Below are 14,444 nucleotides of genomic sequence, written 5' to 3'. Positions count from 1 at the left end.
ACTTGTAGCTTGGCTCTTATTCTGAAGTTCCAGCTCAGTAAGAAGTGTGGGAGCACTAACAGATAAGAAGGAGCTGGGGTGGTGGCTTACCCGGCTCACTGATTTGTGCCAGCTGCCCCCCCCCTCACCTGAACATGCCTGACTGCCAGCCTCTTCAGGTGAGGCTTGGAGGGGGAGGGGCGGTGGCGGCAGCCCCTGCCTGCCCCAGAGGCAGTTGCCCAGAAAACTACTCATGACACAGCCAATTGGGAGGGGGGATTTGGGCGGCCACCCATGTGGGTGCTCTGTTCAGATTCCCTCAGCTGGGGCTCCTCCCAGCAGAGGAGGAAATGCGGCCAGTGGTTGGGTTGACTGGGTGTTCACAACACCCTGTTGCTGGAGGGTGCTCAGCCACTTGACTTTCTCCCTCATGGGATAAGATCGTCCCAAGGCAGACCGCTGTCTCGCCAGAGGGTCATGCATCATGTGGTTGCGAGCTGCACTTGTGGAGCTGCCGTCACACCTTTCAACCAATGGATACCTTCCCAGACATTGCAGATTGGGCTTGGCCTCGGCCGCGCACCAGCCTGGGTCATGTGCAACACGTGTCTTTTCCCCTTGCGGACAGATTGCCTCTCATCCGGGAGACCAAGGAGCATGGCTGTCTGAGCCCCCCACCGTAAGCCTCCGCGAGTGCCATTCAGGTCCTGCCCAGGGAGCAATTGACCAAGGCAGCCCACAGCTTGGCCACATTGGCAGGAAAAACTTCCAGAGAACTTCTGCACCTTTTCCAGTTTAATAAAGTATGTGTTGGAAAACAAGAAACTGCTGTTTGTTTGCTCGCTCCCTTAACATTGACAGTAGCTGCCACCCCCACCCCCAACTCCCCGTTGGGTCGTCTTCTCACACATCTTCTCACATGCCCCCCAACTCCCTGTCGGAATGTCCTCTCACACATCCCCGCAAATGTTTCCCTGCTCAGAGCTGGGATGGATGGGGGGGGGCTCTGCTGCCAAGAGGAGCAGGTGTCAAGTGGTGCCCTGTCCAGCTTCCCTGTCCCTTTCCTCCCCTCAATGGAACTTCAGGCAGTGGGGTGGGAATTGAAGTGTGGCCCATGAATGTCTGGCGGGGGGGGAGGGGCACTTGAGGACTTTCATTCTCTGACAGCCTGAGCTGCTGGCATCTGGTAAGCCAGGAAGAGGGTCGCCGCAGGTAGGAAGCTGCTGCCAGGGGGAGGGGGATGTGGAGTTACATTTTGGAATTTCTGGGCATCCCCCTCCTTTTCGCCGTTTGCAGAAACGGATGGACTTGGGAAATCTGGCATTGAGAGGGCTGTCCGTCCATGCTGGGGGGCATCACCCCAGGACTGAGGCATGGCTGTTGAGGTCCAACCCGTGTTCTCGCATCGTAGAGATGCAGTGATGTGTTCAAGTGGCATCGCTGTAAGTTTCTGGGTGCTTTTCACTCCCCTCGCCTCGAATTGGCCTTCTGGCCTCCCATGTGGTTTCCAATGGGCATTCCTGTCACTCCTTGAAGAACCTGCCTCTCCGGAACTTGGGGGTTGATTAGGGTTGCCAGCCTCCAGGTGGTAGCTGGAGATCTCCCAGAATTACAACTCATCTACAGGCAACAGAGATCAATTCCCTACTACCTGGCCCTACTTTTCAGGGAGGGGGAACCTGTTTCTTGTGGTTGTGGTGGTGGCGGCGGCGGTGGCGATGGGGGGATTTGCTGGCACGCTGAGCTGCAGCCATCAGCTTGGCTCTCATCAGAAATGGGTGCTGGATGAGCAAGAGGGTGGGTGTCTGATCCGCACCTTCAGTGTTACCTTTGCTCTGGCAGGGATATCTGTTCCTTGATTGGGGGGGGGTGTTGGTGGGCAGTGGAGATTGTGCCCTCCCCATTGGCTGTACCTCTGCTTGCCCCTCACCTGCCTGTCAGGGGAGTGGTGCAGCCATTGACTGGTGTGGGTGGGGTTGTCAGGGGAACGGCAGGCGAGCGCTCTTAGCAGCAACTGCGCCTTGCCTCGCTGAGCTCGGCCGCCGGCAGGACTGTCCAGCAAAAGTCCATAGGGAGGAGTGGAGCGGCGCCCCATTTATGTCTATGTGTGTGCGAAGGTGCTTCCCCACAGTTTAGGATTGAGCTGAAAATATCCACTCCTTTTATCGGTTCTTCTAACATTAAGACTAGTTCATCCGCAAAGGCTCTCAATTTATAATTTTCTTTCTTATCTCTCACTCCCCCAATCTTTTCTTCTTCTCTTATATCTCTATTCAAAACTTCCAAGACCAAAATAAACAGAAGCAGAGACAGAGGGCAACCCCCTCTTGTACCTTTTTGAATTTCACATGCTTTTATTAAATCCCTATTAACAATTATTTTTGCTGTTTGTAAAGTATAAATCTATTTTACCCTTTTCATGAAGTTCTCTCCAAAATTCATATTTTCAAACAGCTTAAACATAAAATCCCAGTTCAAATTATCAAATGCCTTCTCTGCATCCAAAAAAATCAAAGCGATCTGTTTTTCATTATTTTTTCAAAATATTCCAGAATATCAAGTACAATTCTTACATTATCTTTCAACTGTCTCTTTGGTTAAAAAAAATACATTGATCTTCATGAATACAATCTTATAGAAATCTTTTAGGTCTTTCTGCTAATATTGTAGTAAAGGTAATATGATATTGAGACAATAGAAAAAGAAAGTGAACATGAAGCAGGATTGTTCTTTGCACTTATTGCCACACCCTCGCACTTGGAAACGCCCCCTCACTCCACCTGCCTACACTTGATTTCTACGAGTCCATTGTTGTTGCTGCTGCTGCTGCTGCTGTTGTTGTGTGTGTGTGCATGAGGAAAAAGTCAGTGGATCAATTGTTTAGAACGATGGTTGATGCGATTTTTGGTTAAGCGTGACAACAGCTGCACCAGACCTCATTTCCCCACCCTCCCTGAAAAGAACTGTGTGCATTTGTGCATGTGCGTGTCCATTTGCAGTTCAGAAGTTTCCTGAGGGCTTCCTTCACTTCGTTGTTCCGGAGGCTGTAGATGAGGGGGTTCAGCATAGGATTGACTATACAGAACATGGTGGAGATCAGAGTGTCTATTTCCAGGGAATATCCAGCGCTTGGCCTGTTGTAATTCAGGAATGCATTTCCAAGACAGAGAAATAGAACGATGAGGTGAGAAGCACACGTGGAGAAGGCTTTCCTCCTGTCACCTCCAGATCGGATCCTCAGAACAGAGGCCAAGATGTAGATGTACGACAGTATGATGATGAGGATAGGGACCAGGCCCACAAAGAGGCTTGTGATATGAGTGGCCAGTTCATTGACACGTGTGTCACTGCAGGCAATTTTTAACAGAGGTGGGACATCACAAAAGATGTGTGGAATCTGGTTGACTCCGCAGAAGGACAGATTTGCGGCCAAGGCAGTATGAATGGCTGAGTCCAGGAATCCCCAGACCCAAGTGGCCGATGCTAGTTGGACACACACCCTCTTGCTCATGAGGAGAGAGTAATGCAGGGGCCTGCAGATGGCAGCATAGCGATCATAGGCCATGACGGCCAACAGTGTGGGCTCACAGCCAGCAAAGCCAATCAGGAAGAAAGTCTGTGCCAGGCATTGCCTGTACGAAATTGTGTTTTGTTGGTGCAGGAAGTTGACAAGCATCTTTGGGATGACGACGGTGGAGAGGCAAATGTCCAAGCAGGAGAGGTGACTGAGGAAGAAGTACATGGGGCTGTGAAGGCAGGAATCCGCTAGGACCAGAATTAGTATCATGAGATTGCCCACCACAATGGCCATGTAGGCAGCCAGGAACAGGACAAAGAGGAAGGTTGGGTTGGCTGGGAGGCCGGAGAAGCCCAAGAAGATAAACTCTTTCGCCTGTGTGTGATTTTCCGCAGCCATAGCAAAGAGGAGATGCCTGTGTCAGGAGAGAAAGGTGGAAACACAAGAGTGAGCTCCATGAGGTGCAGTATGGTGCAGTGGTTAGAGTGCAACTCTAGGATTAGGAAAACCTGGGTTCAAATTACCACTCCGCCATGATCCTCAGTGGGTGAGCTCGAGACTAACTTACTCCGCAAGGTTGCTGTGAACATAAAAACTGGGGAGTGAGGGAGAACTTTGTATCTTCTCCTGAATTTTGTGGAGGAAGAAATGTCACAAACAACCTGCCCAAAAGAAACAGTGCAGCTGGGAATGCAAGAGAACATGACCTCAAACCCTCTCTCCACCCAAAGTCAGTTGCTTTCAGGACAGAATGCAACACCACACCCTGTTCAGGCTGGAATCAGGGCACTTCTGCACCAATTTGATGGTTTCATCTACTGTCAAAATTTTCAGGTTGCCAACCCCGGGTAGGGAAATTCCTGGAGTTTGGGGGAATGGAACCTGGAGATGGTGGAATCTGGGGTGGGGGGGAGATCAGCAGGGATCTAATGCCATACAGTCCATCCTTTGAAGCTGCTGTTTTCAACAGGGGAATTGATGTCTATAGTCTGGAGATCTGTTGTAATGCCATGAGATTTCCAGGCCCCTCCTGGGGATTGGCAACCCTACAAACCTTATATCGCATCGTTTCATCTCCTGTTTAATGTTATGGTTTTACTTATGTTATGGGATTGCAATTAATAATTTGCTTAATGGCATCAAACTGCTGCCTAATCATGTCTGAACATTAGGTTTTATTCTGAAACATCTGTATTAATATAAAGACTTCCCAGAAACTCAGCAACAATAGTCTAATTTATTCATTTATTTAGAAAATTTATATGCCGTCTCTCCAGAAAATCTGCTCAGGGTGGCTTACAGCTAAGATAATAATGCATACTCATTAAAACACAACTATAAAAACCAGGCCAACACCACTAATAAACAAAACCATAAAAAACCTGGGTAACCCATTAAAACACCCCTGTGCATAAGATACACACTGAGCAGCCAAATGTGATATAAATAAAATGATCCTCTGGCCCAAAGAAGACCATAAAATGTTTTAAAAATAAAACCCATTAGTTAAAAGCCTGATTAAAAAGGCATGTTTTGGTAATAGGGAGGGGCTGTAGACCAGCGCATCCGCTTTGCCCCAGGTTCAACACCTGGCTGCATTTCCAGTTGAAAAGATGAAGTAATGGAGCTTTCCAGTACAGTGTCAAATTTACTTTTCTGGGCATAGTCAAGCCCTGTCAATAGATACATGAAGTTCAGGCAGAAAGAAGAAAGCCACACAGACCCAACGTGCACCGTTATACGAATAAACCCAGTTTAACATTTTTCACCCATGTTCCCTGTTACATCCTTTTGAAGCCTTTTCTTTAAAAAAAAAAAAAAGTTCCTCTTGAATTATTTGGTACCAGAACACCAAGATTCGAGTCCACCTTAAAGACCAACAAGATTTCCAGCGTACAAGCTTTCGAGAGTCAGAGCTCCGTTTCTGATCCTTAAGAGCTCATACTCTGAAAATCTGGCTGGTCTTTAAGGTGCCACTGGACTCGAATCTTGGTGTTTTGGGGTACAGACTGATGGGAAAGGTCAAGGATTTTGAAGGTAAGGGGTTTGTAATGATTTAAAGTTTTAAGAGCATGTTTCTTTAAATGCTTGGTATGTTGCAGAAGAACAAAGGGAACAAAGGAGGGGGATGAGTGAGTGAGGTGATTGGTTGGTGACTGAGAGTCTCTCTACAAGGTATTGATATTATTATAACAACAACAACAACAACAACAACATTCAATTTATATACCGCCCTCCAGGATGACTTAAGCGGTTTACAAAGTATGTCATTATTATCCCCACAACAAAACAACCTGTGAGGTGGGTGGTGCTGAGAGAACTCCGAGAAGCTGTGACTGACCCAAGGTATGGCCTTTGTTTGAGCCTCTGTTTTTGTGGGCCTAAGTAGCTTCCAAGTTTCCTGTGGTGAAGAGCCATGGCTCAGCACAGAGCAAAGGTTTGGCATTCTTAAAGTCCTTTGTTAGCATCTCCAGTATGAAAAGATCTTGCATAGCTCATCTTCAAAAGGTCTATCAAGTACATTTTACCAATCCTTTTTCCCAAGGAGGTCAGGGTTTTCCATTTGGTCATCTGTCCTCACAATCATTGTACATAGTAGTTGAGGTGAGAGACAGCATACCAGGTCCGGGGTCACCCAGGGAGCTCTGTGCTCTTGTGGGGACTGTAACTTGCACCCTAGTCTAACATTCTGACCCTACTCCATGCGGGCCACAGTAATCTTGAGATCCCGGAGACACGGTGCCAGTTAGAAAAGATAATATTGGCACACCCAGACCGGGATAGCCCAGGCAAGCCTGGTCTCATCAGATCACGGAAGCTAAGCAGGGTCAGCCTTGGTTAGTAATTGTATGGGAGACTTCCAAATGGATCAGGGTTGTAGGGGCAGGCAATCGCAAACCACCTCTGATAGCCTCTTGCCTTGAAAAGCTCACTAGGAGTCACCGTGATGCAGCTCTGACTTCATGGCATTTTCTGTTACCACTACCAATACTGGCCAAGTGGATGCAATAAAGCAGCTTTGTATGTTCCTAAACTCTTTGCCCTCCCAGACTACAGCCTTTAGCTCAGAATAATAAATGACCCCATCAAAGGAGAAGATAAAAACTTGGTCGTCCTCCTACCCTCCTACCCTACCCTAACGTGACTCACCTTTCCTTGCCATACAAGTCACACAGGGGTGGTCATGGCTGGATTCCTTCTCCCCACAGAAGGAAATGGTGACTTTCAGTCCTGGTCTATCTCTGTAGAAATCTATGGCTCTTTATGTGGCTGGCTGATATCTCCTCTACCTGTTACGAGGCAGGGTTTTAGGAGAGCAGAGCACAGCTCAAGGCAACGCTTGCAGGCTCTCAGACCCTGCACAACTCTCAGACCCCAAACACAACTCCAAGGGAGGTCCTAATGTGCTCACTGCAAGATAAAGAGAAGTGTGCCTGCTGTCTGGCTCACGTTTGGCTCATGCTTTGTGAGACTGCTTGGAAGAGACAATGTTGTTTCAGTAAGTGGGCCCTGGGGATGCTTCTGTGCTCTCAGCCCACAGGGAGCTAGGCGGGTGGGGGAACAGCTCTGAAATGTTGCATCCCATGTGAGGTGCATGATGGAACCAAACACAAGGGATAGCAGCTGTTCACTCCTCACTGGCTCCCTACGTATACCTCCATGGCAGCCCAATGACTACAGACTCCATTAAAGTGGTTAGGGGTAAGAAGTTCTCCAGTTCTGTTAGATGCCCAGGATATTCCTGCTAGCCTTGGCTCTCAGAGTTGACCGGGTGCCGGGTGGCATCACAAGAGACCCAACATGGCTTCCTTCTGTCCTCTGTCTCAGCTGGCCAGGCTCCAGTCCTTCCACGCCTGCTACTGAGGTGGAGTAGACTGGTGAACTAAATGGGAGTGAAGCCCCATTCCTTCAGACTCATAAATTATAATCCCACCCCTAGGAAGTGGGTCAACCACACTGTGCAAAGACATCCCGTCTGTGAGACCAAGGGCAAGAGGAAGCGTTATTGCCCCATCCCCCAGGAAGAAGATCTTGCTCCTGGTAAACTGGTACTTGGCATTCAAGGACAGCCAAAGTAGGACAGGGCAACAATGTGAAGAAGGGCCTCTGCACCCATGTGCATAACTGGCAAGTGGTCCAAGTAAAAAGCTGTGCAACAGATTGTTTAATCCGTGACTCATTAAAGCTTCTAAACTGTCCAGTTCTGAGATTTATATCCCTACTCTGAACAGCTCCAAAGGATTTAGACAATGAGGCCTAAAAACAGAAGAACCTGTTACTTAGTACAAATAATTTGTATGGGTTTTCCTTGTTTCAACTCTTTCCAAGAAGGCACAGAGACTTCTTTTAGAGTTTAGTCTTTATTCTTTATTCAAGTAAACTCTATCCTTTCTAATTTCTAGATATTAAAATATAAAAGCATATTAAAATGAAATATATAAGAAATAAAGAAATACATGCAACAAGGTTTAACTATCCTAACATCTCTAAAATAAATGTAGGAATGATATGAAATGCTTTGCGTTTACAATAAGCACACATATACCAATATATTTCTCACCTGGGTCTTCATGAGATTTCTTTTGTTAAAACTCTAATCTCCTGGGCTGGCATCTTTTATACTAACTGGCATGTGCTGTTTTACTAAGGAATCTAAGATCTTCCACACATGGCAACAAAATGAAAATATGATTGGTTTTTGATTTAGCGGATTCTTCATAGTTTCAGTCATGTGACATTTTACCAAAGCCAAAAGTGATGCCTTGTTGCTGGTGAAAGATAAACTTCATAAGTCATTAGGAGTAGATACAAAGTGAAGTGACCAGATCATGGTCTATTCTAGAAATTAAAGAACTATATGCCTACCATTGTCCACTAGTTTTAATTGGCTGTCATAGGGCCAAGCTAGAAGTGACAAATTACACTTGAATGGCAAGTGAACAGGGAGGAATACACGTGAGTCTCTTCACTTGCCATTCAAGTGTCATTCGTCACTTCTAGCTTGGCCCAAAGATAAAAGGAACATCTGTGTGTCTATATACAACCTGTTGAAAAAGCTCACTAGAATACATGTATATAACTAGAGTATATTGTGGTCTAATAAATATTCCTGTTACAACTTAGCCCCTGTTTGAATCGCTGTCATTCCTGACTGACGTTTCTGTATGCAACATTTCCTACAACCACATTTCTGCTCATTGCCTCGGTGATACATCTAGTTCAGGTCCCCCAACCTTGTTAAATCTGTGAGCTCCTTTGGCATTTTGAGAAGAGTCAGTGGGCACCACCACAGAATGGCTGCCCCACTCATCTGGAGAGCAAAAAGAAAAGATTAGAAGAGGCAAGAGAGGGAGAGAAACACCGATCCTTGGCAGTGGCCTCTGTTACCCCTTGGGAAAGCCTTTACTTGTGTGGAAGAGACGTTTCCTCCTGTGACGGCTTTCCAGCGATGGGAGAAATTGCCCCTTCCCCACTTCTTCATTGTGCACATCATTCTGCTGTTGCCAATGAATTGACCTCATGGGGACTCTGGCAATCCTACAGAAGGAACTCCAGGAGGCAGGTCTAGAATCACAGCTCAGTTATGGCACCTTTCCAGTGCTTCTCCGTGCCCTCTCCAGGAAAAGCACTTATAGTTCACTTAGGGGAGTATCTTTTAGAAATAATGGAATGTCCAATGTTGCTTAATGCTAGAGCAGACCTCAGGACTTCAGAGGAAGGCTGTAGAGTCAGTACAGTGAGACAGGGCACTGCCTGTACCTTTCCTTCTGTCCACTTTGTTACCCAGAATACTATTCATAGGACTCCTTCCTTCTGGTTACCTCACCCACTCTCTTTGTTTGCAGTGAGGGCTGGACAGGGCTCACAGATAGCTAGAAACTTTGTATGGCTTCTACAGGGCTAGGAAGAAAACTTCCAAGACAAATGTTAAGTTAATAAATTTCTTTAAGTCAAAACCTCTAATAAGAGTGTGCAAAATGAAACAACTGAGCCAGAAATATGTATATTCAATGATTTCTTAATGTTTATATTGCTACAAAATTTTATTCTTTTTATTGTCTATTTGTCTATTTTAAAATGTTGTGATCCGCTCTGAGCTTGCTTGCAGGCAGAGCGGAATAGAAATCAAATTTAATAAATAAATAAATACACCTGGAAATTGCTGTTTTGTTTTCTTAAAGAGATTCCCAAGTACTGAACCAAACCCAAGAAACTAAACTGTAAGGAGTCCCTCTCACCAAAAAGTGTGTGTATTTCGTTTCGGCACATACCTTTCAGCAGCAGCAGGCCTGCACTGGGCTCACTTTGCAGGGCAGCATTGTGTTTTCCTTAATGGCATTCACCAATCGGATCCCACAGGGAGAGAGCCCTCACTGTCTTAATTAACTCTGTTGCTGGGAAGTGGAAATGTGTGCAATCTTTTTTCCCCATCGCTGTCCACACAATGGCATTGTCTCCCTGCCAGTCAGACTAGTCCTCACAAGGGGAGACCCCCTCCCTGCCTATTGGCTTTGGAAACTTTTGGAAGGGGGAATGTGCAGGCTTAAATCATAGGTGGTGATTCTATTTCCTGGGAGTAAACGCTATTGAATAAAATGAGACTTGCATCTGAGTAAACAGAGTTTGGATTGCTCCCCAGATCAGCCTCTGAGCCATTTTACTACTCTGTGTTTTTTTATTGTGCCTCCCATAGCTGTTTGTATTAACTAAAATTTTTGAAAATATCTTGGAGATCTCAGATCCTCAATTAGGAGTTCTCCTAACAAAGAGATAACCTTATCCTTCTGCATCGTTAGTCGTTCTTCCCTCTCTATCTGTTTGTTCTTAGGTTACCTTGTACTGTAAGGGGACATCCCTGAACCACTCTCATCTTAGGATTTGCACGTCTCTGAATAACAGAATATTTCCAGCAAGAAATAAGAGAGTCCTCCCAAGTACTTGGCAGGTCCAGCAATTGAAGAATACGCTCACTGAACACAGGAATGCCAACTTGAATTATCTTTTCTGGTACAGAAATGGGCTAAGTATTCTAAAATATTTTGTAAAACGCTCTGAGTGGGTGTTAAGTTGTCCTAAAGGGTGGTATATAAATCAAATGTTATGTTGTTGTTGTTGTTGTTGTTGTTGTTGTTGTTGTTGTTGTTGTTGTTGTTGTTGTTGTTGTTGTTGTTGCTGGCTGGATGAGGGCTCTTTCAAACAAGTATCTTCTGTCTTGTTGCCCAACCCCAAGAAAGAGAAATTCTATAGATAGTGGGGGAAAGGGAAAGTAAAGGAGAATATAGATACAGATATGATGGGGCTGTCAAAAACAGTAATCTGTGAACTACCTGATTCGAAAGAAAAAATTGGAGGAAATTCCCTGTCGATTAGTTGCCCTTCTCAGAGTAAGAATATATAGGTCAAGGTTGGAGTTGAGTCTGATTAGATCCTTTCTGAATGCACATCCGTACAGAGCTCAGTGAAGTTTGCCACCAACAATGAAATTTAATCTCTCCACTTGCAGTCCAGAACCTTCCGGAGGGCCCCCTTCACCTCCTTGTTCCGGAGGCTGTAGATGAGGGGGTTCAGCATAGGAGTGACTATGCAAAACATGGTGGAGACCAGAGTGTCCATTTCCAGGGAATACCCAGCGCTTGGCCTGTTGTAGTTCAGGGACCCATTTCCAATAAATAGAGTGACCACAATTACGTGAGAAGCACACGTGGAGAGGGCTTTGCTCCTGCCACCTTCGGAGCGAATCCGCAGAACGGAGGCCAAGATGTATATGTAGGAGAGGATGATAAAGAGGAAAGGGCCCAGGCCAACAAAGAGGCTTGTGATATGATTGGTCAGTTCATTGACACGTGTGTCACTGCAGGCAATTTTTAACAATGGCGGGACATCACAAAAGATGTGTGGAATCTGGTTGACTCCACAGAAGGACAGATTTGCAGCCAAGGCAGCATGAATGGTCGAGTGTAGGAAGCCCCAGACCCAAGTGGCCGATGCTAGCTGGGTACACACCCTCTTGCTCATGAGGAGAGAGTAATGCAGGGGCCTGCAGATGGCAGCATAGCGGTCATAGGCCATGACGGCCAGCAGTACAGGCTCACAGCTAGCAAAGCCAATCAGGAAGAAAGTCTGTGCCAGGCATTGCCTGTACGAAATTGTGTTTTGTTGGTGCAGGAAGTTGTCAAGGATCTTTGGGATGACAACAGTGGAGAGGCAAATGTCCAAGCAGGAGAGGTGACTGAGGAAGAAGTACATGGGGCTGTGGAGGCAGGAATCCGCTAGGACCAGAATTAGTATCATGAGATTGCCCACCACAATGGCCATGTAGGCAGCCAGGAAGAGGACAAAGAGGAAGGTTGGGTTGGCTGGGAGGCCGGAAAAGCCCAAGAAGATAAACTCTTTCGCCTGTGTGTGATTTTCCACAGCCATGGCGAGTAGAAGATGCCTGTGTAAGGAGAGAAAGGTGGAAACTCAAAAATATGCTCCATAAGATACAGTATGGTGCAGTGGTTAGAGTCCGTGTTTAGGAAAACCTGGTGTGACAGACAGGAGTGGCTCCAGCTTTCCTAAAAGACCGCTAATGAGAACAGGTGGAATGCTAGGCCTATCAGAATTAGATTCTGTTGGAGGGCAAATAGCCAAATAGGCAGCCAGGAACAGGACAAAGAGGAAGGTTTTGTTGCTTGGGAGGCCGGAGGAGCCCAAGAAGATAAACTCTTTCACCAGTGTGTGATTTTCCGCAGCCATAGCAAAGAGGAGATGCCTCTGTGGGGAGAGAAAGGTGGAAAAACAAGAATGAGTGCCATGAGGTGCAGTATTGTGCAGTGGTTAGAGTGCAATGCTAGGATTAGGAAAACCTGGGTTTGAATTACCGCTTTGCCATGATACTCAGTGGTGGGGCTAGAGACTAACTTACTCCACAGGGTTGTTGCGAACATAAAATTGGGGTGTGGGGAGAAACATGTATTTATTTTATCTATTCCATTTCTAGTCCACCCTCCCCACAAGCAGGCTCAAGGCCAGATAGAACAGAATCTAAAATACATTTAAAACCAGAATAAAACCACATCATGATCGCAAACATACACTACAATAAAATACAGTTCTTGAGATAGCGGCCCATGATGCACAGGGAGGGAGGGCGGGCAGAGGAACAGCCGTTTTGATAACTCTGTGACTCATGGGGGGGCTGAGATCACTATACAGCCCCCCTGATGTCAGGAGACCGGTAGGGAGGCTCACTGGATGGATACACGACTGGCCTCAACCATATGCCTGGTGGAACATCTCTGTCTTACAGGCCTGCCAAGAGGATAAAAGATCTTGGCAGGCTTGAGTATCTACAGAGAGTTCCACCAGCTTGGAGCCAGAACCGAAAAGGCCCTGGCTCTGGTTGAGGTCAGTCGAGCCTCCCTGGGGCCAGGGGCCACCAGTAGTTGTTTATCAGCTGATCTAAACACTCCCCAGGCATACATACGGCAAGAGGCAGTCCCGCAGGTATGCTGGTTCCAGTCCACTAAGGGCTTTGTAGGCCAACACCCAAACCTTGAATCTGGTCCGGAATTCCACATACTCTGTCCTGAGTTCTGTGGAGAAAGGGCTAGATGGAAGGAGTTGGTAATTCCCTGCATTGTGCCGGGGGTTGGACTAGATTACCCCAGAGGTCCATTCAGACCCTATGCTTCTAAAAGGAAACACTGCAGCTGGGACCTGGGGCAGCATGACCCCCGGCTCCCTCCACACCCAAAGCCAGTAGTTAGAAGGATGCAAACACTTGAGGTCCCTTGATCTGCATATTAGGGTTTCTCCCCCTCACAAAATATAAAATGACATTTCCAGGTCAAGCTGTGTGTGATTTTTTGGGTGCAGCTGCAGGCTCAAGATAAACCCTGGTGTTCCCCTTTTCCTGAGCTTGGCCTGCACCCTGGTACACCAACAGTTGCTTTCAGGACAGAAGGGAATACCTCACCCCATTCAGGCTGAACTCAGGGCACTTCTGCAGCAATTTGATGGTTTCATCTTCTGCCAAACTTACCACCTATTTTTCCTACAGTTTTATATTATTATTTACTGATAGTATGCAATTACAACCAATAATTTCCTTAGTGCCACCAAACGACTGCCTAATGATGCCTGAACATTAGCTTTTGCTCTGAAACATCTGCATTAATAAAAAGCCTTCCTAGAAAGTCAGTGATATTATTCTATTTGTTCTAAAATGATTTTAGTGCTTTGAAAGTCTACGTATGCTTATCCCTGTTCCATCTACATGTTTAATACCACTCTTTAAGAACTCCCCCAGTTAATGGAAGTCTCTATGGATGTTGTTAGACCAGCCTCCAGGGTGAATTGTTTCGGGACATAGTTTCAGGTTGGTCTGCAGTACGACAGCAAGATTTGAGTCCAGGAGCACCTTAAAGACTAACAAGGTTTCCAGGGTATGAGCTGTTGAGAGTCAGAACTCCGTATCTGATAAAGGGAGCTTTGACTCTTGGGAGCTCATACTCTTGTTCCACACAACTTGTGGTCCAAATGTCCCTCAGCCGATCATAATAAGAGACAGATGCGGAGTCCTGCGGATGAAGCAATCTATAGCCGTTTATTAAACGATGGAGGAACGATGGTTACACAGAGAATAAAAGGTCTCCTCGTGTTCAACACTCATCAAAGCTACAATAGCAGTACAAAGCAATTAATACCTTTTGGTTAATTATAATATTTGTTATTCTGTTGGCTCAGAAAATACAGTGGCCCCCATTGGCTCAAGTGGGCGACCACCTCTCATGATACAAGTGTCCTGGGGCATTCGTATTGGAAGAAACAACTTAGGTCAACAGCACAATTACAATATTACCTGATTGCCATTGCTTATCTTATATGCCCTTGTTCTATCTCTAGAAAGAACTCCTCCCTTCCTTTCCCACACATCTCTTTCGTAGGCTTTTCATTCATGCCC

At 46.3% G+C, this 14,444-nt stretch overlaps 2 protein-coding genes across 2 annotated transcripts; both read right to left on the bottom strand.

Moving 5' to 3' along the window:
- Nucleotides 1-2,887: 2,887 nt before the first annotated feature.
- On the bottom strand, nucleotides 2,888-3,895 carry LOC129335746 (olfactory receptor 5V1-like). Its single transcript, XM_054988540.1, has one exon. The coding sequence runs from the start codon at nucleotides 3,893-3,895 to the stop codon at nucleotides 2,888-2,890; it is 1,008 nt and encodes a 335-aa protein (XP_054844515.1).
- Nucleotides 3,896-10,981: 7,086 nt separating this feature from the next.
- Nucleotides 10,982-11,917, bottom strand: LOC129335744 (olfactory receptor 5V1-like). The gene has a single exon (XM_054988537.1). It carries the CDS (start codon nucleotides 11,915-11,917, stop codon nucleotides 10,982-10,984), a length of 936 nt encoding a protein of 311 aa, XP_054844512.1.
- Between the last annotated feature and the right edge of the window lie 2,527 nt (nucleotides 11,918-14,444).

Source organism: Eublepharis macularius, chromosome 9, assembly GCF_028583425.1.
Source record: "Eublepharis macularius isolate TG4126 chromosome 9, MPM_Emac_v1.0, whole genome shotgun sequence".
Lineage (NCBI taxonomy): Eukaryota > Metazoa > Chordata > Lepidosauria > Squamata > Eublepharidae > Eublepharis > Eublepharis macularius.
The sequence above is the reverse complement of the archived record's forward strand: the minus strand, read 5'-3'. Positions and strand labels throughout refer to the sequence as shown.

Coding starts and splice junctions, on each gene's coding strand:
- LOC129335746 (XM_054988540.1), bottom strand. CDS start 3,895: ATGGCTGCGGAAAATCACACACAGGCGAAAGAGTTTATCTTCTTGGGC.
- LOC129335744 (XM_054988537.1), bottom strand. CDS start 11,917: ATGGCTGTGGAAAATCACACACAGGCGAAAGAGTTTATCTTCTTGGGC.